Source organism: Cetorhinus maximus, chromosome 22 (assembly GCF_964194155.1).
Source record: "Cetorhinus maximus chromosome 22, sCetMax3.hap1.1, whole genome shotgun sequence".
Lineage (NCBI taxonomy): Eukaryota > Metazoa > Chordata > Chondrichthyes > Lamniformes > Cetorhinidae > Cetorhinus > Cetorhinus maximus.
Genome location: NC_135900.1, coordinates 58582889 through 58609600, shown reverse-complemented (window position 1 = coordinate 58609600; position 26712 = coordinate 58582889). Strand labels below are relative to the sequence as shown.

The following is a 26712-nucleotide window of genomic DNA, read 5'->3' as shown; positions in this document are numbered from 1 at the left end:
CACTGTACGCGCCAAGTTGGAGGGCTCTGCATGGCATACATGTCTTGGTCCTGGTCTTAGGCAGGTTGACAGTTGGAGGTTGGAAGCTGGTTGTGCTCATTTATGTAAAGAGCACCACATTTGCCTTCAGTGATCAATGATGGTGTTGGAAAAACTTAAAAAGACAATATGGGAGGGGTCTCAAGGTGTATGGGAGGAGTTTAGCATTACTTTTTTGGGCCTATTGATGGGGCACCCTATTAATTACCTGCTCTAGCCGAGTACTGATTTCGAAGGTCAAATGCTCAATGAACAAGCTTTGCTCCTTTACAAATGGTGCACATTCAGGTGAGAATCCATTAGTCTTGGGGCTGCAGTGAAGTTGGTATAAATAGCCTTCTGTTCCTGACACAGGCATGTGAAAAAGGAAGGCAGATCAAACAATCAAGAGCCACGGCTGCTGAACAGAAGCTACATGCACACTACAAGCCTCAACGTTCCCATTGTACTGGTCATGACTTACAAGACACCATGCTTACAGTCATTGCATAAATACAAGGTTAGTCATCACCTCCAAATTCCCATCCCTCCCCTCCTTTTACTATCCAGCCTCCCACCATTACCCTGACCCCATGATTGTCCACGTTGATATTCCTGTTCTCCCCGATCCCTTCAAGGTTGATGTCTCCATGCCCTTTGCCAATCTGACTCCTCCCCTTCTCAAGGCCACATGCACCCTTACTCTCCGTGAGGCTCCCCATGGGACCGTCCAATACCATGACTTTTCAGTTGTACAGAATCCAGATGCCTCCTGTGAAGGTAACTGTGCCCTCTGCTTCCCAATACTACCCTCAGGACTAAATGCCTTAGTTGACTGATAGTTAATGTCCAGGCTGCTGGAGGCGAGCTGACTGACAGTTAAAGCAGATGAATGTATTCACCCTAATCAAGACCCTGGTTGTGAATGCGCAGTCATGTTGGAGGGAGGTGCTCAGCCACCTCTGGACCTCCAAGATGTTATTCACCTGCAAGGAGTTACCTGGGAATGCCATGTCTGGACCGAGGGCAGGCCAAGGCCTTGATGCTGGATTCCTGGCTTGGAGAGAGCGCATTCAAGGGAATTTTGCAATCATGTCTCAATTCTATCCATTCACAGACACAAGGAGGAGTGGGGAATGCAGTCTACAGGCAACGCTGCCTTGTTGATAGCTGTGATTCGAATGAGGAGAAGAAGGGCGCGTCACCGATTAGCAAAGGCCCAGGAGGAGCATTGGCCTAAGCAGCAAGAGGCAGCGGAGCCCCAGGAATTCCCAGATGCTCCTGAGGAGGGGCAAAATCCACAAAGACATGTGGCGCGACCAAAGGTATTTAGAAGATGCAGCCCATATATAGAGATCAGCAAAAGACAGTGCTGCAGGCACCTTCATATATCTAGGGATGTGGTAGCTTACATTTGCCACTGTCTCCGTGAGGAACTCATGCTGCGAGAACTTGGAGGACATCCCATGCCAGTTGCTTTGAAGGTGACTGCCGTACTGAACCTTTTTTGCCAGCAGGTCCTTCCAGGGCTCCACTGAGGACTTTTGTGGGATTTCACAATCAGCAACATACAAATACAAAAGGGAAAGTACAGATGCCCTTTTCGATAAAGCTCACCATTACATCCAGTTCTACGTGGATGACGCAAGCCAGGCTGCCAGGGCTGTGGGATTTGTAACAATCTCAGGTTTCCCACAAGTGCAGGATGCCATCAACTGCACACATGTGGCCTTGAGAGCTCCCTGGCAGCAGCCAATGAGATTCATTAATATTCTCTGAACATCCTGAACACTCTGAACATCCAACTAATTTGTGATCCCAGGAAGCAGATCCTGCATGTTTGTGCTAGGTACCCAGGGGAGCTCTCACGGCTCTTACATCTTGGTGCACTTGCAGGTGCCACAGATATTTGATGGATCTCAGCACTCACTGGGTTGACTACTCAGGGACAAAGGGTATCCCCTGGCTAATGACACCTGTTTGGCATCCATATAATGCAGTTGGAGAGAGAAACAATGCAGCACATTCTGCCACAAGATCCTTGATAGAGCAAACGATTGGCCTCCTGAAGATGTGTTTCTGATGTTTGGACTGGTCGGGCTGGGCTCTCCAATATTTACTGCAGAGAGTGTCCCACATCATCGCTGTTTGCTGCACCCTGCACAACATGGTGCTGCAAAGGGGGGGAAACGTGTTGCCTGAGGGAGAATTTGAGGAGTGAGACATCTTCTTGGACAAGAGGACATTGAAGATGCCACTGCATGGGTACAACATGGCAGTCCTACCTGTGACAACCTGAAAGCTACAAGATTCCAGGAGGAGTGAGGTGATGACAAATTCTCACAACTGGGGCTTCCTGCAGCCCTCGCTGCATGTAACGCCCCACCACCTTCATTCTCAGCTAGAAAATCTCCACAAAAGTTCAGAGACCTCGCAATGATTATGGACATATCAGTACTCACCATAAGCCCTAATGATGGGATCATCCTTGGAAGGGAGAGTAGCCTTGGCAACATGTGACTGCTGTTGAATGTGATTGGCACTCCCTTAGCGCCTGTCCTTAAGCAACTCCACCTAGTATAGTCGTCTCACCCATGGCCTCACCATGTCAGTGTGCATGGCAGCTTTTAAGCAGCTGCATATCCAAATGACACAGGGATGCACTCATGTGGTATGACACCAGCTCAGTAAGGCAGCCCGAACACACATATCATTTTTTAATGCTTTGCACTTGGATGACTCAACAGGGAGCGGCATCCTGAGAGTTCCATTTCTCCCATCGCCAGCTCTCGTCAATGCAGAATGCTGAGACATATTGCTACTGACCCCCAATCGCCTTTTGCACATCAGGATCCAGTAACCATTAACATCTAGCTCATGCAGTAAAGTTGCGAGGAGTGTTTGTATTGCCCTCGATGAGAGTGCCTCACCAGGGCTATGGTTTGAAGTGCAACTACTCAGGACCCTGCAATCATCGGAAACCTGAAAAGTTTCTGTCCCAGATGACCTTTGCATTAGGGCAAAAACCTGGCCCAGTCAATATTGACACAACAGCCAATGACAACATCTTCCCTCATAAACCCTACTGAGGCCTTTTGAGTTTTGCATATGAATGGCTTTGCAAGCATCACAGTGCTAGACACAAACCAGCTCATAAAGGCCAATGCTTTGTATTTACCCTAAGTCAATGAGAGCACTGGCATGCAAAGAATTCCAGATCAAGTTGCCAGAGCTATCTTTACCCAAGGAGGACTTAAAGCCCCACAAAGCAGCTGTTCAGGTCCAATGTAAGATCGTTGGAGGTCAGAAGACAGCTTCATCAAGATAAGTACATACCTCTTACATCACACACTAACCCCTCTTGTAGTCAAGGGTAAGGTTCCCGATGGATCCTTACTTGCCGAGTTCAGCGTCATGCGTGGGAGGGTGGGAACTCAGCATGGAATGATGTTTAGCATTAAACACGGACACTACATCTTCCTGCAAAGAGGCATGGGAGCCTATGGGCTTCAAAGTTTTAACTTACTTCTTTCATGAACTGATTTTCATAAATGCCATTGCAAACAACACATTGGACAAATGAATATAACGTGAATCACGACATCTAATTGTACCATCCACAAATGACAGACAACCAGTGCACCAGATAATGTGCATTGCCTGATGTCACAGATGTGGAATTAAAGGCTGCTCACTGTGGTGAGATTGTGTGAGATTTTATGCAACTGAAGATCCTGATGGGATTTCATTGAGGGCAACATATTGGACCCTTATATGACCGCGGGACATTGAAGGAAATTGGATAGAAATGGAATCCATGAAACTTGCAGAAGGATAGATGCAACATATATTCACAAAAAGTGAAATTTCAACACAATGAGTGAACACCCATGCAGCCAGCATGAATTCAATATTTCTTAACCTTCCTAACACTATCGCTACGTCTACGTGCAGCCCCAACATCTGCGACTGAGGTAGAGGCAGTCTGCTGAGTGCTATGCCCTATTGTCTGAGACAACTTTGGCTGGTGTCCTCTGGTGGCCCAAGGCCGTGAGGGCCCCGGCTTGCAAAGTGTCTCAAGTGCAGGTTGACCCTCCTTGGCCTGACCTGCTGGAGGTGATGGGGGCATTGGCAGAGAGGAGGTGGAGTGTCAGGGCACCTTTTGGGTGTCCTGGGTGGATGCCCCACCCCCCAGGGTGCCTGGCTAGTGCTCCTCTTCCTTTTGGGTGGCCCCTCCATGACTCCTTGACGAGAAAGGGCACCGAGGGAGGTCGAGGGGCCCCGGGCCCCTCTCGCCTAGCCACTGCTGGAACGCACCCATGGCTAGGGTGATGGTGCGCAGGTCCAAGTGGAAATCCATCAGAAATTGCTGGACCTGGGTCTCTAAGGTGGCCTCCACCCTTCCAATGGAGACTTCAATGCGCTCGCCTGCCGGAGCCACAACAGTAGGCAGAACATGGACAAACTCCTCCAGGCTTGAGTCCAGTCTGTTAAAGGCCTTTGACAACTCTGCCTGATGTTCCCCTGCCTGTCTCTGCATTTCCAACATGTCTCTTAGGACCAAGTCCAGATGCTTGTCATCAGACTCGGTCTAAGCAGGGGCTTGGTCTCTAGCAGTCCTCCAAGTATCAGAGACTTGGCTGTCACTGCCTCCACCTGCTGTGGACCGTGTCTGTGAGCTGATCACCAGATGCTGAACCTCAGCCTTCTCTAGAACTAGGTCCCACCTAGATGTGTGCATCTGTACTGGTGGAGGGTGCAGGTGAACGCAGTGATAATTCTTCCTCCGAGGATTCTTCTGCTTCCACCTCAGAGGTGGTATGCTGGCTGGGGCCGAGTTGTCTAGGTGGAGGATGTCCTCCCTCTTTTCTTGCTGGTACCTGGAATAGAGAGAAGAGAGAATTTCTGCACCCAATTGGGACGGGTGTGTTTGCTGGTGAGATAGGAAAATCTTGCGCGAAGGCCCTAGGTGCATTTTCCTACAACGTAAATTCGGGAAGGGATTGTCCCCTCCCCCCGTCAATAGCGTTTCCTGCCGTCAGGCGCCAGGAACTTAACTTGAATACATTTGCATATCATTATTGCGGCCACATACCGGAATCAACTCCTCCATGTCAAATTTAAATCCCACATAGATGTGATTTTAGAACGTGATTTACAACTACCTTCGAAAGACGTGCACTCGGTGACCTGAACTTTGAGGGGAACTCGAAGGTGAGTGCACACAACTTAGGACAGCACTTGCGAGGATCCCAATGCAAGCAAGTTTCCACTGCAGCTTCTCCATGACTGGCTTGTGGTGCTGGGGCAACAGTGCCAGGGATAAGGGAACCTCAGGGCTAGGGCAACAGTGCAAGGGAGGGTCATGGCAGCACAGGCTGAAGGTTGCACACTAACACATGCCGGGGGATGGTGGGGGGGTGAGGGAGAAAATGGCCAGGCAAATGGAAAAAATGTCAACGATGAGCACTCTTCCTCAGCTGAGGCCGTCTAGCTTGAGCTCAACTGACATGCTTGGAGTCAGGTTAGTCAAGCAATTGTGCCCACTCACGCAGCACTAATTCCTGAGTGTGCCAATGATTGCTCCTTTACTGTTAAAACCTTGCGCACATACCTCAAACTCAAATGAGTGCTATGGTGCTGCAGAACCATTGGGCAACTGGGCAAAATTGAGGATTCCTTTGGGAAAGATGGCCATGGAACACCAATGGGTGTGCTCCTAGTCCCTTACAATATGTTTAAGTTGACATTGAAAAGTTACACTCATGATCCAAGCAAACCGCGAAGCCTTGGAGTGCAGGTTAGGGGATGAGGTCTGCCCCTGAGATGAGAGTTCAGGATGCAGTCAAGTGGCTGGAGCTGTCGCCACTTGGTCCTGTGGTGTGAGGCAGTGGTGGGTGGGATTTTGGTCAACCATCATGTGCGCTAAACACTGGACATCCATGTGGTGGCCAGGACTCTCCAGCATGCATTATAGGGCCATGAGAGGCAGCCGGAGGTGATGACTTGACCAAGAGTGGTCCTTAGGAGATAATCGCTGACTCTCTCATCTCTCTCTCTTTGATACTGCAGTGAGGAGACCATCAGGAACATGGAGTCTGGTGATGTAGCTGTCTACCTCAATGCTTATAGGCAGGAGAGAAGGCAGAGTAGAATGCGACGGAGGCGCATATCTCGCCAAGGGAGGAGCAGAACCCTCAAGACCAAGGGACGTCAGGGCCTCCTCCATGTGCAGAGGATGAACCCCTGAGAGCCATCATTCATAGGCGCCTCATGAGGCCCAGGGTCTATAGACAGCGCATGTGCTACCTGCAGTGTCGCTGACGATTGTGGATGTCAAGGGAACTGGTCACTCACAGTTGCCACCTTCTGTAGGATTTGGCACCACAGGGACTTGGAGGGTGTCCATTGCCAGTGGCAGTGAAGGTGATTGCCGCACTCAATTTCTACGGCAGTGGCTCCTTACAGGACTCCACTGGGAATCAGTGCGGGATCTCACAAGCCTCCACCCACAAATATATCCAGGAGGTCACGGACGCCATTTTTGCCAAGGCACACAACTTTGTCAACTTCGATAGAAATCAGGCCAGCCAGGAAGCAAGAGCGCTGGGATTGTGTAGTAATCTGAGATGCAATATACCTTTAAGGCAAGTATTGCAATGTAAGGTCACATGATCATAATATACAATAGCAGAGCAGCACGGGCTACCTCTATGTGAGAGAGTCTTGAGTTAGTCACTGATGAGTAAAGACAGAGTTTTATGTTGTGAGCACACAAGTGTAGCTGCAGAGTTTAGTTTGTAAATAAACAGCATGTGCTTATTCTAACAGCGATTTCCTAATGTCCTTTGTCTCTGTACCGGTCCGGTCACCCCAAACAAAGCGTGCAACCTGGATCCTTTATTCCCAACAAACCAAGGGCACTGGATCCAACAGCTTTGCTGAGCTTTCCGGATTCCCACAGGTGCAGGGTACCATGGACAGCACTCACGTGGCTCCTAAATCTCCCTGGTAACAAGCAGTCCAGTATATGAACTGCAAAAGTTTCCACTCTCTCTGTATTCAGCTCATCTGCAACCATAACAAATGGATCATGCAGGTTTGTGCAAGGTACCCCTGAAGCGTCCACGACTCATACATCCTCAGCAGGTCTCAGATTGCTGACATCTTCCGTGGACAACACAAGCTGCAGGTTTGGCTCCTTGGGGACAAGAGCTGCCTACAAAGGACGTGGCTGATGACATCTGTGTGGTGGCCTCAGATTGCTGCTAAGAGAAAGTACGATGACACCCATGCTGCAACCTGGAGTTTGGTAGAATACACCATAGAGATCCTGAAAATGAGGTTCCGGTGCCTCAACAGATCTGGCGGAGCGCTCCAGTACACTCCCCAGAGGGTGTCACGCATCATCGTGGCTTGCTGCACTCTACACAACCTGGCAATGCAAAGGGGGAGGACCTAGATGATGGGGAGATGGAAGAGCTGCATTTCCCCTCCGATGAGGAGGAAGTCAAAGGGGATGAGGGTGATGAGGCCCTGGAAGGCGAGGGTGCAGGTGATGAGGACATTGCACTGGCCAAGCGAGTTCGTGTGGCCCTCATTGCCACAAGATTCCAGGAGGATGATGACAAGATGCAGTGAAGACACTCCTGAGATCTTCACATTACATCTGGGAATGTCTGACATTTGTCTGGCTGAGGGCAGTGTACATACACTCTGTGAAGAGGGCCATATCATGGAGACACTGCTGAGATACGGTGGGCACATCAAGTTTAACAGCACTTAATCATTTGGCAGGCTTCACCACCTTTCCCCTTCAGCACCACACCTTCACCTGTCAGGAATGGTGAAGAGATGGGGAGGCAGCCTCACCTCAAAGGTACTGAGAGCACACAGAGAACATCACAGAAACCAGTGACACTTGGGTACAAGATTCTAACAGCAAACACAAGCCACATGGAGGTGCAGGTATCACTGATCTGGAGAGTGACTTTGAAGCCGGACAATCACTGTGCGCAGAAGGTTACACACTGCACAGGGGAGAGGCCCGGGACTGCGACACTTGCTTCATTTTGTGCAGGAACCGAAGTTTCACATCTGATTGACACAAACATTGCGCATCATAACAAGAAGCCATAAAGGAGGAGATATTCTTGGGAGCATATTTACAATGGTCAACATTATGTGCAAATTGTTAAGACCCATTTCCATATTGTACAACTACTTCTTCTTGACCTTCCTAACCCTGCCGCTATGTCTTGGTGCATCCCCGACATCTACAGCGGAGGTAGAGGTGGCCTGCTGGCTGCTATGCCCTGTCGCCTGTGATGACCTTGGCAGGCGTCCTCTGGAGGGCCAAGACCTGGAGTGCCCCGGCCTACCTTCGGGGTCCTGCTGTGTGGCAGTGCCACACGTCTCGGCCTGCAAAGCTGGAGATACTGGGGTCACAGGAAGAGGGGATTCGGATGGGCCGGTCACTCCCCGAGTAACCAGATTGGTTGGTCCCGGGGTGTGCACCTGCTGATCCTCCTCCCTATGGGCACCCGAGGGCCCCTGGCTGATTCCTTGGGAGGAAGGGACAGTTGGAGTAAGTCTGAGATTCCCCGCCACCCTCTTGTGTTGACACCGATGGATGCCTACAAGTGCCTCAGCAATGGAGTGCAGCTCTTGGACTAAGGTCTCCACGATGGCCACCATCCTACCAGTGTTGACCTAGGTGCGTTAGCATGAACATGCTATCACCTCGGTCTGAAGGCGGATGGGCTCTTTCGTTGTGTCTTTCAATCTGAGGAGTGAAGTGGACATCTCTTCCCAATGTTCCTGAACTTGCCTTTGCAGCTCGAGCAACTGAGGTATGACTGAGTCCTGAGGCTCTCATCTGACTCAGACTCAGCAGGTTTCTGGCCTCCGGCAGCCCTCCAAGTGCCATGAAAATGGAAGGTCCCTGCCTCCACCTGCTCTGGATCAGACAGTGCGATGTGCTCACCAGATTGTGACCCCGAGGCTAATCTAGAATTAGGTCCCACTGAGGTGTGTGTCTTTGGGCTGGTGGAGGAAATGTGTGAGCACTGGGTCTACGGATTCCTCTTCTGTGGTGTCCTCGGGGATGGAGTCAAAGACCTGGCTCGTGGACCCTTTGGCTAGATGTGCCTGCAAAAGTATGGAAAGATATTTAGTGCATGGCAGGGGACTGAGGAATAGGGGATGTGACTCACAGCATGGTTATCTGGTTATCTGATGGATTTTGCGCTGCTGGATCCTCACTTGGTTGAGCAGCCCTGACCTCACTGTCAGCACAGGAACAGTGCAGGTCATCGCTGGCCAGCTGGATGGCTCTACTTTCAAGTCAGTGAGGACCTTGATGTCAGGCATTTCTCCACCAGTCTGCGACCTCTCCCTGCGACAGATGGAGAGAATGTAAGCAGGATGCCTGCCAAGCCAGATGAGATGGGTGCCTGGCATGTTGTGAGTGGTGCCATGGATGGCATGAGGACACAATCCACAGAGCTGGTGAAGCTGCGTGTGAGAGAGTGAGTGGTGATGTCCCTTGAACTGGCAGTGAGCGAGATCCCTGTGGATGTGTGATGGGTTTGTGCATGGAGAACAGTGACTTACCCTGGTGGAACAGAGGAGATCATTCATCCTCTTTCAGCACTGGGTGGCTGTGCTCTTTTGGAGTGTGTTGATGCTGACCACCACCACCCATCTTGGACTGATGACCTTGCTTGCTGGTCTTCGCCCAGAGCGAGAGTAGAGGACCTTGCAGCGGGACTCCACTGCGTGCAGCAGGCGCCTTAGGGAGGCGTCACTAAATTTGGGGGCAGCATGTTTCCTAACTTTGGCAGTCATCAGTTCCCAGCAGCTTCCTTTCCCTTGGAGAGTGCTAGCTCTGTGCAGGGTTAGCCTTTAAATATGGCGTCCGGATTACTGAAGCTCTGAGGTTACAGCGGGGCTGGCGAATCCGAGGCCACTCTGCCAGCGATCCAACGTAAAACCCGTGCCTCTGATTTTTTTCACAATGTTCCACACGATACGGGGTGAAATTCCACCATTGCCGTCAGCGGGTCAAGCACCGATTTCCCTGCCTGAAATCGGACTTTGCTGATTTCAGGGAACATCCTGGCCTTAGTGATTGACTAAGCAGGCTCATACATTAAAGATCACTCACAGTCATTGCCTGCATCTTGTCAGAGTATACTGGATGCATCCTCACTGGCTTGTTGGGGAAGGCTGATCCCACCTTCCGTGCTGGAACGATCCCTCTCCTCAACAGCGAGCTCTGCGGCCCGTTCCTCAAAACCTGATAGGCTCCGGATCTCAGGGGATCCCCCTCAAGTCATGGCTCGGACTCTTATTATGTGCAATCTTGTCCTGCGTAAAGACAGATGGATTGGCTGTGAACACTATGGATGAAAGAGCAGTTCAGAAGCGTACACACTTATCGTCTCTGCTGAGCCCTCCCCCACTAAGGGATTAAGGCATCGTTTGTGCAGGAACTTACATGAATTGGTGAGCTTAAAGTGACTGAAACACATTCAGTGCTGATGTCCCATCTGCTGGTCATGTGAGACATCCCTGTGGACTCTAACCCTTAGACTGCCTGATGCCCTTATGAGAGTGTGAGGTTGCAGTGAGTAGAAGTTTCACTTACCCTGCTGAAGTGCAGCAGATCATTCAGCCATTTCCTGCACTGCAGGGTGGTCTTTCTATGGGTCCCAGTGGCACTAACCTCCTCAGCGCTCTCCCCCCAAGCTGTGTGGTCAGGTGGGAGGACGTCCTGCTCCCATCCCTCGGAAAGAGGTCCTTCGCCTTTCCTGGATAGCCTGGAGGAGAATCCACGGGACAGGGGGTTTCCTACTGTTGGGTGTCATAGTCTTTGTCTTCTGCAGAGCTCCTGGCCTGCAGTGACTGAATGTCTGTCAGAGTGCCATTTAAATATGGCACCAGGACCTCCAACCCCGTGAGGTACAGGGCAGGCGACTTCCTGCCACCCTGCCTCAAGATTCGCCAAGCTCCTCGTTGATGCATAGTTAATGAGCTTAAAAGTGGAAGTTCACTCATGTTCAGCCATCCCACCACCCAGTGGGAATCACACCCACTTTCCCACCCAGAGAGGAAAATTCAGCCATTATGTATTTAATTACCTTAGCTTATAGTTTTTAAGCCTTTTAACTAATTACTTGATTTAGCTTAAGTTATAGGTCCATTAAATTAAATAGCTTCCTATAACAGGAGCCAGCACAAGTATTGGATGCAAAAAAGCAGCCCCTCTGCAACAAATTCCCACTCGCCCCGATACCAAACTTCCGCACTGTTCTGTGACCACTCTGTATGAATATAAGAAATACAGCACAGTACCAACTCTTAGCTGGGACAGGCTCCCACCTTCGTCTTTTACATATCCAGCGTAGCCACCACACATTACATCAGTGGATTATGGGTTTGCTCCTGTCTGTTAAGTCCATTTGACGAGCAAACAGAAAATCTGCGAAAATGTAACGTTTAGCAGCACACATTCAGTGATATCAAAGTACTTATCATTCATTTCAGTGTGTGCCGGTGAATGAGTATCATCCAGTTCGGTTGTGAAAGACTTTTTCAAAGTTGGTGTGACAACATGAAGCATATAAATTGGAGTTTGAAGGCATGCCCAGCTCTTGAATTTTTTAAATTCTTTTGTGAGAAGTGAGCATTGCTGGCAAGGCCACATTTATTGCCCATCCCTAATTGCCCTCCGAAGGTGGTGATGAGTGACCTTTTTGAATTGCTGCAGTTCATCTCGTACACACATAGTGCTGCTCAGGATGAAGTTCCAGGATTTTGACTCAATGATATTGAAGAAAAGGGGGATATGGTTCCAGGTCAAGATGATGAGTGACTTGGAGGGGATTGCTGATGGTGGTGTTTCCATGTTCGTACGTTCCATGTTTCCTGTTCCGTGTTCTGGGGAATCGAGGTCGTCGGTTTGGAAGGTGCTGTCGAAGGAGACTTGGTGAGTTGCTGCAGTGGATCTTGTAGATGGTGCACACTGCAGCCAGTTTATGCCAGTGATGGAGGGGGTGAATGTTTAAGTGGCAGGTGAGGGGGGCAATCAAGCAGGATGCTTTGTCTTGGATGGTGCAGAGCTTCTTGAGTGTTGTCGGAGCTGCACTCATCGAGACAAGTGGAGAGTTTTCCATCACATTTCTGACTTCTGCCTTGTAGATGGTGGATGGGCTTTGAGAAGTCAGGAGTTGAGTCACTTGCTGCAGAATTCCTTCTGACCTTCTCTTTTCATCCTTTCCAATATTATCCTTCCACTTTTTCATCCAGCTAGCCTTCTTTCTCCTGAGTTCTTTATTCTGTCTCTTTTCCACCACTGTCTCCTAGGGCAATCAGGCTAATAGATGGGAGGCTATAGTAGCTGATGCTGAGTTGTTGACAATTTTCATTTATTCATTCACCTCCCTCCACTTTTAATATTACAGACTGCTGTTCCACAGTCACAAATATTAGGTCCCGTGCAAATTGGGAGCAATGAGAGAACTGGGCCATCAATACTCCTGTGTTGCAGGAGTGAAAAAAGGAAACGAACAATTGCTACTAAAATACCAACTCAATTCCACCATTCAGTCCCGCTGGGCAAATGAAAAGTGTAAAAGTTCAAAAAGCGGCCTAAGTAGCGGGATGGCTGCAACCTCGAGAGTGTTAATGGAAGAATTCCACCCTGTGGTTGTTTGCCCAGTCACCATATGTCAGTTGTGACATTGGGCAGGATTTTTAGGTCAGTGAGCGGGCATGATCAGTGGGCCCGGGATCTGCATGGGGACAGACCGCCACTTGCAATTGGCCCCCGACCGCGATTTCACGCTGGTTGGCCAATTAATGGCCAGCCAGGCACACACTGAAATGTTCAGCGCTGCCAGGGTGGCGGCAGGAGGAGGGCAGGCGCTGACATAAACGCGGGTGTCATGAAGCTATTAATGTATATAACGTTATTAGAAATTATTTTTTTTAAATAAAGGGTTAGTCTGAGGGTGTGTCTTAATTGGATTAAAGCCAGCTAGTCTGGGTGCTTTGATGTGTACTAGTTTTGAGATGTAAGACAACTAGAGTGCATCTGCATTTTTGTTGAACACAGCATTCAAGAAGGGGAGTGAAATCTGGCACCCAGCTAGCAGAGACCAAGCAATGTTTATATTAATAATAAAATTAGTACTGTGAAAGGGGTTTTATTGTTAGAAGAAGTGGAGTTTAAAGAGGCTGGTGATATAATGAGAATTTACATTCAATGAGGTGTGGTGGGTACAACAGAGGGCAGTTTCGTGTGTGCAGGGCAGAGGCAATGTAAGCCTACCACTGTGTCTGCAAAGGAACCAAAGTGAAAGGAACCTCATTTTGAATTTGTAAGGTGAAAATGCTTTGCCTGGTGTCTGCTTAAAGTCTATAGGTTGTTGTTGCCTTAATAGAGATTAATTTGTGGATTTGTTAAAAGTTATGATAGTAGTAATTTGGAGCCATGTGTTTATATTTAACTTGTGTAAATTAATAAATGTCTCATGTACTTTGATATAAAACCGCTTGAGAACCGGTAGTCTGATTCCAGAATTTAGAGCTGCAGCTCAAACATACCACTTAAAATTATAGGTCATGACAGTTATTTCAAGTTTCCCTCTGGGATTTTAAAATAACTCAACTTTACCAACTGCTGGGTCATAACAGGGGGTGAGCACTGAATGAAAGCTCCCTGAAGGCAGAGAGCTCCCTCAGGGAGGTGAAGACTTGAAAACAATTCAATGAAGTTTTTTAAAAATCAGGAAAAAATTGTCCAAGCATCACAATCAGTCATCTGAACATATACATGATAAAAATGCTGTTCACAGATTTTTATTTTTTTTAATTTAATAGCGGACACCTCATCCTGCCCTTGGATGAGGTTTCATGAAAAATGCAAAGCCCGCCTGGCCGATTCACATAGCCACGAAAAATTGGTCACAATTGCAACTTCAATTACACTAATTAGCCTCTTAATTGTTGGCGGGCGCACTTCTGACTTTTGTGCATGCCCACCAACCCAAATATTGCGTGAGATGACGTTGGGATGCTCACCCGACATCATCTCGCACGAATTCGTGTCCGAACGGGTCGGGTGCGCACATGCACGCCAACCTAAGGATTCTGACCATTGTATTAAAAAACAATGGGGGGACTTTTATGCCATGGATTCGGATTAAGGGGTGACTGGAGGATTTCTCTGGGGACAGGCTGGCGGGTCGCAGGAAGTGGAAGGATGGAGGACCAGGTTCAGGAAGTTTGGGGAGTGGCAGGGGAGTATTGTGGGGGAGCCACCATTGGGCACAGGGTATCTGAACAGAACGCGCCCTCCGCTCCGGAATAAGGGTGCCTGATGCCTGGGCCAAGCCCGCTGCTGATACCAGAGGAGGCCTTTAAGTGGCCATTAATTGGGAGGGGCAAAACTTACACATTGGGTGGAATTTTATTGGACTCTCAAAGGATTCAGTTTCGAGAAGCAGCTTTTTTTTTTATTCATTCAAGGGATGTGGGCTTCACTGGCTAGGCCAGCATTTATTGCCCATCCTAGTTGCCCTTCAGAAGGGGGTGGTGAGCTTCCTTCTTGAACCGCTGTAGTCCATGTGATGTAGGTACACCCACAGTGCTGTTAGGAAGGGAGTTCCAGGATTTTGACACAGTGACAGTGAAGGAACGATGATATATTTCCAAGTCAGGATAGTGAGTGACTTGGAGGGGAACTTCCAGGTGGTGGTGTTCCCATCTATTTGCTGCCTTTGTCCTTCTAGATGGTAGTGGTCATGGGTTTGGAAGGTGCTGTCGAAGGAGACTTGGTGAATTCCTGCAGTGCATCTTATAGATGGTACACACTGCTGCTACTGTGTGTCGGTGGTGAAGGGAGGGAATGCTTTTGTGGATGTGGTGCCAATCAAGTGGGCTGCTTTGCCCTGGACGGTGTCAAGCTTCTTGAGTGTTATGGGAGCTGCACTCATCCAGGCAAGTGGGGAGCATTCCATCACACTCCTAACTTGTGCCTTGTAGATGGTAGACAGGCTTTGGAGAGTCAGGAGGTGGGTTACTCATCACATGATTCCTAGCCTCTGACCTGCTGTTGTAGCCACAGTATTTATATGGCTAGTCCAGTTCAGTTTCTGGTCAATGGTAACCCCCTCCCCCCGAGGATATTGATAGTGGGTGATTCAGTGCCGGTAATGCCGTTGAACATCAAGGGGCAATGGTTGGATTCTCTCTTGTTGGAGATGGTCATTGCCTGACACTTGTGTGACGCGAATGTTACTTGTCATTTGTCAGCCCAAGCCTGGATATTGTCCAGGTCTTGATGCATTAGGACATGGTCTGCTTCAGTATCTGAGGAGTCACGAATGGTGCTGAACATTGTGCAATCATCAGCGAACATTCCCACTTCAGACCTTATGACGGAAGGAAGGTCATTGATGAAGCAGCTCAAGATGATTGGGCCGAGGACACTACCCTGAGGAACTCCTGCGTATACAGCGCAAACGATGCAAGTGCAATTAACCTGATTTCAAGTTGGGGTTTAGGTTCTTGCATCACTTTGTAGGCACGGCAAGTCAACTCTTGACATGTACTGCATCCAAGAGGGATTCCACTCCCTCAACATCCAGCTGGTGTATGACCATATGCAGCATATCAGGCAGGTCACTGCCTGGTATCCTGGCAACAGTCATGGTGCCTTCACCCTTATAAGATTATCAAGGGCTGACTTGCTTATCTTTTCACTCATTTGACAACTATTTGTCTTACTGCCTGCACTGATATGGTGACCTACACAATTTTAGATATACAGTGTCTTGAGTGATTCTTTCTGAAGTGTAAACCACATGTCTGAACAAAAACTATTAAAAACCCATTGTCCAGACATGTTGGTGATTTTTAGAGCAGTGCCCATGAATCATGATTGCTTTAAACTTCTGAATTGCATAAAGAGCTGCCATTGCTGATGATAGAACTGCTAAGTTGAGCTAATAACTATCACAGAGAGTGACTGTTAGACTGAAAAGCTAAAACCACAAGGTGCAAAAGGGCAGAAAAATAGAATGATCAAGAAAGAAGTATCCTCGGGTTCAGGCAAGTCTGAAAAAAGTGTATATGCAGAGAGGCACAAAAAAGGATGAATAATGATTGGATTTATCAAGTCAAGTGGTAAAGAAATGGGGTTATGAAGGAAACTAAAGAGGCGGAGATATAACGTAACAGGACGAATTCCATCGCCTGAACAAGTAAATGATGGCTAAAGCCTAAAACACTTGCCATGGGTAGAAGAGAAGGAAAGAGACAGGACAATGCGCACTCCTCCATTGTTCCCTTGTTCCCTGCCCTGAATGGTGGGATTGTGTGGAGGGGCGGTGGGGGAAAGTAAGAGGTGCATGTTTACATCATTTGCAGCTTGCAAATCAGAAGAGATTGTGGGATTGGGGGGAATAGAGGGAAAGGAGATGGAGGATTAGGCATAAGGATACTGGGAAAAATTCTCTCATCGGTGGGGTGTTGTACGGGGGCGGGCGCGAACCTGATCGGCGCCCCCAATCGGGGCCACACTGCCATTTCACATGGGCGGGCCAATTAAAGCCCACCCAGCGTGACTCTCACCTGGAAGCGCTGAGTGCTACTTGTGTGGGCCGGGAGGGAATTCCCTGAGTCGTTTCCTGTGCTCTTTCACGCATCCGCGCGGACGAGCGCAGAAATCTCCCTGAGGCCTGGCGGAGGTTCATTTGACATGTGTAAATTTAAATAAAGGAAAGACTTTTAAAATATGTCCCCTCATGTGACACTGTCACATGAGCTGGGACATGTCAAAGAATTAATGTAAACGTTTTTATTACATTTTAAAACACTTCGTGAAACCTCTTCCCGCCCGTGGATGAGGTTTCATGAAAAATGCAAAGGCCGCCTGGGCTCTTCACCTGCCCGCCAACCTTAAGGTTAGACGGGCAGCTCAGTTAATTGAGTTAATTAGTTTTTAAATGGCCTTAATAGGCCTTTGACAGTTCGGTGGGCACGTAGCCGACTCGGCTGTGCGCCCGCCGAACTGAAAATCTAAATGACGTGCAGTGACACTGTGGCGCCCGCCCAACGTCACTGCGTGCCATTTTACACGTCAGCGAGTGGGCCCTGCCCCCCATCACTGACCGGAGAATTCAGCCAACTGTTCCAATGATGGTGAGCACCATCTCCTCGAGCAAGGTTAGCACATCTAATCATGCCCGTTCCCCACCAATTAGGTCCTGCTGCCTCTCGTTATTTGCCATCTGGTCCTGCAAGAGAAAGGGAAGTATGTTATGAGTGTATTGTAATCTATTTAGGTGATAGGGCTGTCATGGTTGAATAGCTGGTAGTGCGTGTGTAAGCTGAGAGATGTGGCTATGAGGTTTGCAGCAGAGCTAAGTGTGAGAGGATGAGGTGAAGCTATGAATGTCAGATATGTTTAGGATTTAGAGACCGTTGATAGGTAAGTGATGCGGGTGTGGTGAACTGAGCAGTGTCTGAGGCTTGTGGTGCAGATTGTGGGACATGGCATTTGAATATGAAGTCATTGACCTTGACCACGGATGTGAGGCCATTGAGCGTCTTGGACACTGCATCCAGGTCTAGCCAGAGCTAGACTCCTGACATTGACCACCGCGGTTATCTGCTCCCACTGCCTTCGCAAAGTTTTTCTGCAGATCCACCCATCCCTATGGATACAAGACCCATCTCCTCCTGTCCATCTCTCCCATGAAGGCATCTAGAGTGTCGGAGAAACTTGGAGCATTTTATCTGCCCTTTAGCACCATAAATCAGTGTTCTTCATACTTATCTCCTGCAATCAGTTCCAGTTTCTGGTTAGACAGAACGTAACTGCCCTTTAACGTAGCGCAGGCTAGCTTTAAGTGGCGGTGGCAAAACCTGCCAATACCACGGACCATCACAAGTTACCTGAAACAGTATTCATAAGTATTTCTCCTAATTTCTCATTTAGTTCAGTTTCTTATCGCCTTGGCTACAAATGACTTTGTGGATCCTTGCAGACAGTCAGATATGGATGTTACACTGTGTGTTTGAATAAATAACTTCAATATCAAATTCTTTTTAACTAGTTTATTTTCAACAGGCAATGCCTCCTTTAAAAAAATGAAACATGTTAAGCATTCATACACAATATTTCAGTTTTGGTGGCCTATGATAGATGCCTTTTTCTCCCAATAACTAAAGGTGTGCCATTATCATTTAATCTCTGCAAAAAATTGGTTCAAAGTGAATGCTTCCCATAGAGTGTTGAAATTCATTGATTTTGAAACACAGCAGCTTTCATCGCTAAGTACACTCGTTTCCCAAATTTACACATCTATTTGGAGCCATTTTTCTGCTCTGAGAGAATAGTGCTGAAAAAGAGACTCGTGACCTTTGGGGTACAACGTGATCCTTTTAATGTACTTGCTTGTTTCAATCTCCCTTTTATGATCAATAGAAAAATGCCCACATTTTCCACACCTCCAACTTCCACACTCATCTACACTCATGACCCCGAAAAGTTGGGTTCAGAGTATTGGAGCCAGTTTGCCTGCTTTACATGACAGTACAATCACAGTTAACAGTGCACTAATGGCAGATTATGAATGAGAAAGTGATAAAAGTTTACTGCATTTTTGTTTGATTTCAACAAACAGCAAAGTAACCACCAGCACAACCAGCTCCTCTCTTATTCACTCAAATATTTTAGTTGAGGTTGCCCAAACTCATTTCTTGTGGGAATCTTAAGGCAGGATCACAGAATTCTTACAATGCAGGAGGAGGCCATTCGGCCCATTGTGTCTGCACTGGCTCTCCGAATGAACACTATGACTCAGTGGCATTCGCGTGCCTTTTCCCCCATAACCCTGCACGCAAATAATCATCTAATGCCCTCTTGAATGCCTCGATTGAACCTGCCTCCACCACACCTCCAGGCAGTGCTTTCCAGGCCCGAACCACTCGTGTGAAAAAGTTTTTCTTACATTGCATTTGCTTCTTTTGCAAATCACTTTAAATCCGTGCCCTCTTGTTCTCGATCCTTTTATGAGCAGGAACAGCTTCGCCCTATCTACTCTATCCAGCCCCCTCATGATTTTGAACACCTCTATCAAATCTCCTCTTAGCCTTCTCCTCTCCAAGGAGAACACTCCCAATTTCTCCAATCTATCTTCATAACTGAAGTTTCTCATCCTGGAACCATTTTTGTAAACCTCTTTGGCACTCTCTCCAATGCCTTCACATCCTTCCTAAAGTGTAGCACCCAGGGCTGGACACAATACTCCAGCTGAGGTCTAACTAGTGTCCTATGCAAGTTCAGCATAATCTTCTTGCTCTTGTACTCTATGCCCCTATTAATAAAGCCTAGGGTACTGTATGCTTTATTGACTGCTCTCTCCACCTGCCCTGCCACCTTTAATGACTTATGCACATATATACATCCAGGTCCCTCTGCTCCTGCACCCCCTTTAGAGGTGGAGGGGAGGCTGACCGAGGAGACATTCAATCATGGTTTTCAAAAGGGAATTGAATAAGCACCTGAAGGGAAACAAAATTACACAACCACGGGGAAGAGATAAGAGTGTACAACTAGCTTAATTGGTCTTGCAGAGAGCTGGCACAGGATTGACAGGCCAAATGGTCTCCATCTGTGCTGTAAACATTCCATGATTCCACAATACTGAGACCTCGGTGGTTATTTTGGTGAAAGCAGGTACTAAATCGATGCTGTACTTGAGCCTGTATTTAGCATGCAATTGCTCCTAATCGCTGATTATTATAATTTAACCTTGCCTGCAGGTTTGCACTCACATTCTAATTGTACACAATTTTCATGGAGCAACATATGTAATGTGGAATGTGCTAGCTGACACATAGCGCCATGTTTCAGGATGGCTGAAGTACCAAATGAGAGGCCAACAGGTTTTCAGATGTGGCTGGAAGTTCTGGTGGAAGAAGGATGTCTTATACACGCAAGGGAAAGGAGTCCAACTCTCTCTCATGTCCCTCTCTCTCCTGCAGCAGCTGGTGCTGCTTTGCCTGGCCTAACAACCTCTTCCCATTCTGCCTGCAAACCAATGGGAACCCTTAGCAAGATGCTGACAATCCCTTTCTTCTGCTGGCTCCAGTAGGGTGTCAGATAAGGCAGAGTAGTACAGCACCTACTCTTCTTATGTGCAGTGCCCACAGAATTTCCAGAATAAATGCTGATAGTATTCATGAAGACTTAGTGCCCCAGAAAATATCCCACTATTTCAAAAATCCTCTTCAAACCTCCAACAGCAAGTGAACACTTAAAAATATTACCTTTTACAAACACTCAAAATCCTCAGCAGCATCTAGTTTACTCACAATCAGCTTGTCTCTGTTTCGAGAAGGTGTTAGGTCAAGCGCTATTCACACTGCAGCCTCCATCATGAGTGCTACCAAGCTATTTAAATGACAATCAGCCCCCTAATGATCCTCCAGGCACGCATTCCTAGAGTAAGCTCCAACTCCTGGACCAAAATGGCATATTGTGTTAAGTGCAGGTTAAAGTGGCGTTTCAGCATAAGACCCCATCTCGTTCATTTTGGAGACTCTTTAGTCCCTAAAGTATTGACCCATTCTCCCAGGTTTACACTTACTTATCTGGTCATTACCACATTGTTCTGTATGGGACCTTGATATGCACAAATCGCTGCTTCGCTTCCTACATTACAGCAGGGGACTACACTTCAAAAGTGCTTAATTGGTTACAACTTGGAGCAACTTGAGTCTGTGAAAGGCACTACATAGCCACAAGTTCTTTCTTTCTTTAAAAGTATTGCTGAACAGTCTAGCTATGATCTTAGCCCTAGAATTCTCTGGCTATAAGCAGATGCAGAGTGTATGATGATGTGGTAGTGCAGTGGCTACGGTACTAATGACTCCCCAGCTGAGAATGATAAATTCCATCATGGTAGATGAAAGTGAATTCAATAAATCTGGCAATTTGGGGTTAGCACGAGCAACACATGAGTATGACACAGCTGCATGGTGAGTAAGATCCTTCAAGGAGGAGAACTTGCTATGCTTTAGGTCTGCCCTACATGTGACTTTCACACTACATGGTTCATTCTTAATGTCCTCAGGAATAAGCAATAAATCCTGCTTTTGCAGTATCACCTACATATTAAGACAACTAAAAGAAAAGCCCAAAGTATCGAGGGATTCATTCTGCAAACATTGACCTCAAGAAACAGATGCTTGCACTGAATCCCACACTGCCCTTACGTTGGACAGTTTACTGAACTCTGAAGACTGGTGACACTCAGAAAGAACCAACACATATTCAGTTTTTCCAGTAACTGTCTTTAATGATTTTGACAATTCCAAATAGGGGAGGAGATTTTCACACCTCCCAAGCTGGGATGAATGGATAGTCAGACAACTGCACCATCCAATTTTTCAATACAAGCTTCTCTAATGAGACTCCATTGTCTCTATTTGACTTTTACCAAAGATTTCTCTTGGACATCTGAAGCATGTATAAACTGCTTAATGTAGTTTACTGTATTAGTGCACTAACTTTGGAAGTTTGAACTATTTTAGTCAACTGATTTATTGTGACAGAACTCTATAAAATGGGCCATAATTTGCCATCAAATTAACAGTGAGGGTAATGGCACTAATTGTTATTTATGCACAAATGCTACAGCAACTTTGGACAAGGGCAGCTGCACAACTGAACATGGAAATCCAAATGTTTCTATTTGACATGCACCACTCCGCCAGTAGCTTCACAAAAATGGCACCTCACTATCTGTCTCAGTATTGAAATGTATTAAGTGGTGTATAGTTGCTGCATTTGCATGGTGGATACAAATTACAGGAAGTTTTTGCCCATTCCTGTCTATGTACCCTTTTAGCAATGTGTGGTCAATCTCTCTGGACTATTACAAGTATGGAGTTTCATTCCTTTCGGTTTTAATTGTTGTTGATTTTCAAAATGCAAAATTTTAAATGCTTTTTTAAAACTTTTCCTTTATTTCTTTTTTTCTTTCTTCCTCCAATCTTTCTTTCACTCTCTTTATTTCTCTTTCTGCATCAGATTTGGCATTGAATTCACCCACTCAAATTTATACTTCATTCACAATCCTTGCACTGTTAATTTCACAATCCTTCAATCTGTGAGATACATATTTGCATGCCCTGTTCAACCAGGTCCCAGATTCCCTCGCTACGACACTGTCAGCTCACACTTTCAGCAATTTGCTACAGAAAAAAAAATGTTAAACCTAAACGTGCAAGGGCCAAGCTAAGTTATGACAGGGATAAGGAATAAATGCTTGCCAGCTACACACACATCCAGAGAATGAATAATTTTTTAAAAGGTGCTCAAACAGAACAATGTTGGCCCAATATCATCATCTTATTGTGCTAACCAAACAAAGTTATTGGCCGAGCATGAATGGCACTGGATTCAATGCACTGATTTTCACAACAGTGAATGAATGATACTGTTGTTTTAGGGTTTCTCACTGATCATCTCTTCCATATTTCAGAGTATCAATTTCCTGCTTTCCGAATGATTTAACTCCAAGACATTTCAATTAAAAACTTCACTCTTTTGTCAACGTTAAGTTTTATTTTTAATGACCTTTTAGCCCACTGTTTGCAAGGATTCTTTTAAAGCAGAATGCCATCTCAAATTCTGATCAACAACATTAGCAAAGTACAAAAGTTTAAAGCAAGATAGTCATAATGTAAATGTACTTGATGTAAAAGTATAATTCTTCAGTGCAGAATTACCACAAAGCATTAAATGCTTTTCTTATTCACTCAGCAATTATTACTTGCAATGTAGTAAGTAATCCACTTTTTGATGTATATTATCACTCCTACCAACATGCAAAGGGCTATTCTTGGTGACTGCACCATAATATGTAAGAAATAAAACTCTTCAGAGACCATGTGAATCCAATGAGTTAACAATAACTGTACAAAATGGAGGATATAGGATTAAACTCATCCCCTCTTTTCACTAACTGCTGAAAGATGCTGTGGAATCTGACTCACTTACATCAATGGGACAAATTCCAAAAAAACAGCAGAAGGAAAGAAACAACAGGCGCTGTTGTCTGAGAGTTGGACTTTGCAACTTCCGTTCATTTTGCCCTTTGGAAGTTGTGATACTATGCCTATTACTTAACAGCAGTCCCAAAGTTGAGGCCATGTTCTCTTTCTATTATCTGTTGTCTTTCTTATCAAGTTGTACACAAAACAAACCGTCTCTGGTTTACTTAGAATAATGGCACTAATAACATTGCCTAAATGGCATTGGAACTCCTTTTTCTTCATGTATAAAACCCTTTGGGGGTATCCTGAGGTTGTAGAAGATACTACATAAACACAAGACTTTCTTTCTGTGGTTCTTAACAGAACCAAGTGCGTCTGGTCCACATTCATGGCCAGCTCGGCTGTGAGATATTAGAGCTAAAATTCAGTGTTGTTGTCTTGCCATTTCTTTTCTTTCTCCAAAAAGAGGCAATACTGTTGGAGAAGATGTTTCCCCAATTGCCATAGAGCAACTGCCTTCCTAAAGCAGAACTATAATATATTAACATTGTAGTTTTGCCCTCCACCTGTGGGAAAGTGCCTGGTCGCCACTTCGAAAGTGTCAGTGGGGGCACTTCTGAAAAGCTGATCTCACCATGTTGCGAACTGTATGGACAAATCCACATTCCACAATTCTCTGCTGCAGTGTTACACAAAACCCAAGGGCTGTCCTCAAGCAACACACTGATGGGACTGTGATGTTTGATTTTTTTTTTAAATTAGGGAGTTGCATGGATGCACAAAAGCAAACCTGATTAAAAATTATTTTTTTTTAATTTTTTCAACAGATAGAAAATACACATTCTATAAACAATCGCAAGGCTATAGAAAGCTTGGGAATAGGGTTCTCCTACTTGAATTTGTAGGCACTATGCAATACAATGTGAACACAAGGGCCCAGATTTTCGCTGCCGGGTCAGGTGCGCAGAGACGGGAGAATTCCCGGCTCCGAGAGCCTGGCCTTTAGAAATGGCTGCCCGCAGGTCAGAATTTCATTCTGGGAGGGCGGGCTATGTCAGAAGTCGGGCCCGCCACTTTGACCAAGTGCGGAGGCTGCCGGGTTTGGAGGCCTGTCTCTGTGCTAAGGCACTTTTACGTTATTTTAAAAAAGATTAAAAAACAAAGCAGCCCTAAAACCATCACCCCTCCCCTCTCCTCACTCCCCATGCCCCATCCATTCCAACCTATGCTGCCCCATGCCCCCCATGGCCCCCTCATACCCCCTATGCCCTCCATATTTCCCCCATATTCCCATGCCCCTTTATATCCCCATGCCAACTTAAGCCAACCCACGCACCCCCACTACCACACTTTGGCCTTAGTCCCTCCATGCTAACTCACCTAGTATCCTCTGACAGCTTGACAGTTCTTTGACAGCTTGACAGTTCTTTGGCATTTTCAATGAGTTTATGCACTTTTTTTTTTACACACAATCATGATTACATTTAACAATCCCAAACAGTGCAGTACCTCTCCCAAAGGGTGCCTTACCTCTCCCCAAGGTGTCCTGGAACCATATTCAAAGGGGTATCTTACCTATCTAAAGGAGTATCCTGACTATCCAAACGAATCCACCAAGTTCAGACCTCCTCTTACCTGGTCTAATCTACACACTCGGAGTTTCACATTCATGGTCCACCAAAATCCCACTTCAGGGGAGGTAGCTGGTGATTTCAATGGCCAGCTGCCTCCATAAACAGTATATGCGCGAACCCCGGCCCAACTCCACTGCCAGCCCCACAGAAATAGGAAATGCCGTGTTCGAAGGTGGGGCTTAGAATTTCTGGCCATTTCCAAGATTTTCACCAAGACGGAGAGGCTCTCTGTTGCAGTGAAAATCTGGACCAAGGATAATAAAAGTTAGACTTACTGGAATTCCTTGCAACTGTGGTTTGTCTAATAAATTGTGAAGTTCATTCTTTGAAGCTTCAATCTTTTCAAAGTCTGCAGCATCCACCATGTAGCTTAAAAACAAGGCAAATATTAGGGTAAATGATATTTAAGTGCACTCAACGGAACTGTTCAGTTGAAATGTGAAACAAACTCAAACAAAGGAAACTGAGTTGGTTGGGTGGGGGCAGAAGGAGAGTAAGACATGTGAAATTAAAACAAGTACAAAGATCTCATTTTATAATTTGAAAACTTACACAATAGCATTGACTCCTCTGCAGTAACGTTCCCACATACTTCGGAATCTTGGCTGACCACCAATATCCCAAATCTGCAGGAAAAAGACACACACATACATTTATGCAGCACTCGAATGATATTTATAACTGGACAGCAGAGCATACTGCAACTTAATCCAGTTTTCTCTCTGAGGAAAGCATATTGTGGCACGCAGTAAGTTCCATCAAGCTTATATTATATTACTGTTGGTAGCCTCACAACAAAATTATCTAAGAGAGCTCTAACAGTAAGGGTGGCATCATTCACAGTATTCTACAACCGGCAGTAAAACCAGGGAACAGCAAAGGCAGAAGTCAGGCCACCAAAAGATTTGGAGACGAAAAAAGAGACAACATGTGTCACACAATTCAAAAGGCAACTGTAAGGACAGGGTTACTCAGACGGACTTTATTGGCGTCAGCAAACTTAAGGCCAACCCAAGGATAAACTCTTTTTTATTTTCCCAGTGCGTGCACACTCTCAGAATAATTTCTGCACCAGCTCTCTGAATGAGATTTAGCCCTATTCCTGTGCCCTTTTCCTACACCCTTTTAATTTTTATCTCTGTTTGTCCATTTCGCTATTCTGGATTCTTCTACCACCAATAGTTCTAGTAGAGTATTCCATGTCCCAAAAATGTGTACAAAAAAATTCTCCTAACCTTTCCTTTCATTTATTTTGTAACGATCTTAAATGTGTGCCCTCATTATTGTCTCTGTTCTAGTGAAAGAGACTGCTTTTCTTGAATCTCTCATTGCTAAAGCCTCTCATCCCATGTTATATTCATAAAAATCATAGAATCATAGAAATTTATTGCTTGGAAAGAGGCCATTCAGCCTATCATGTCCACGCAGGCCAACAAGAAGCCATCCAGCCTAATCACACTATTCATCTCTTTGCAACTTCACATGCATACCAAAGTACTTTTTAAATGTTATGAGGGTTTCTGCCTCTACCATCCTTTCAGGCAGAGAGTTTCAGATGCCCACCACACTCTGGGTGAAAAAAATTCCCCTTGAATCCCCCTACCTATTACCCAGCTATCTATTAAACCGATGCCCCCGATTATGAACCCGTCAACATAGGGGACAAGGCCTTCCTACTACTTAATCCAGACCCTCATGATTTTAACTACTTCAATTAGGTCTCCCCTCAGCGTCCTCTGTTCCAAGGAAAACAACCCTACCCTATCCAATCTTTTCTTATAACTAAGATTCTCCAATATGCTTGTAAATCTCCTCTGTACTCTCTACTACAATTACGTCTTTCCTATCTTGTGATTACCAGAACTGCACGCAGAAGTGGCATAATTAGTGTTTTATACAGTTCGAGCATAAACTCTCACTTCTTATATTCTGCTCCTTGACTACTAAAGGCAAGTATCCCATGTGTATTCTTGATCACCTT

The 26712-nt window shown here is 46.3% G+C and overlaps 1 protein-coding gene across 1 annotated transcript in view; it reads right to left on the bottom strand.

Moving 5' to 3' along the window:
• Positions 1–26712, bottom strand: part of LOC144696730 (ADP-ribosylation factor-like protein 8B-A) — a 107388-nt gene that overhangs the window by 48329 nt on the left and 32347 nt on the right. The window contains exons 3-4 of the mRNA XM_078568388.1: positions 25284–25357; positions 25007–25100 (exon numbers count right to left, since the gene is read on the bottom strand). Coding sequence (XP_078424514.1) covers positions 25007–25100; positions 25284–25357 — 168 coding nt within the window. The remainder of the gene's footprint in view (positions 1–25006; positions 25101–25283; positions 25358–26712) is intronic.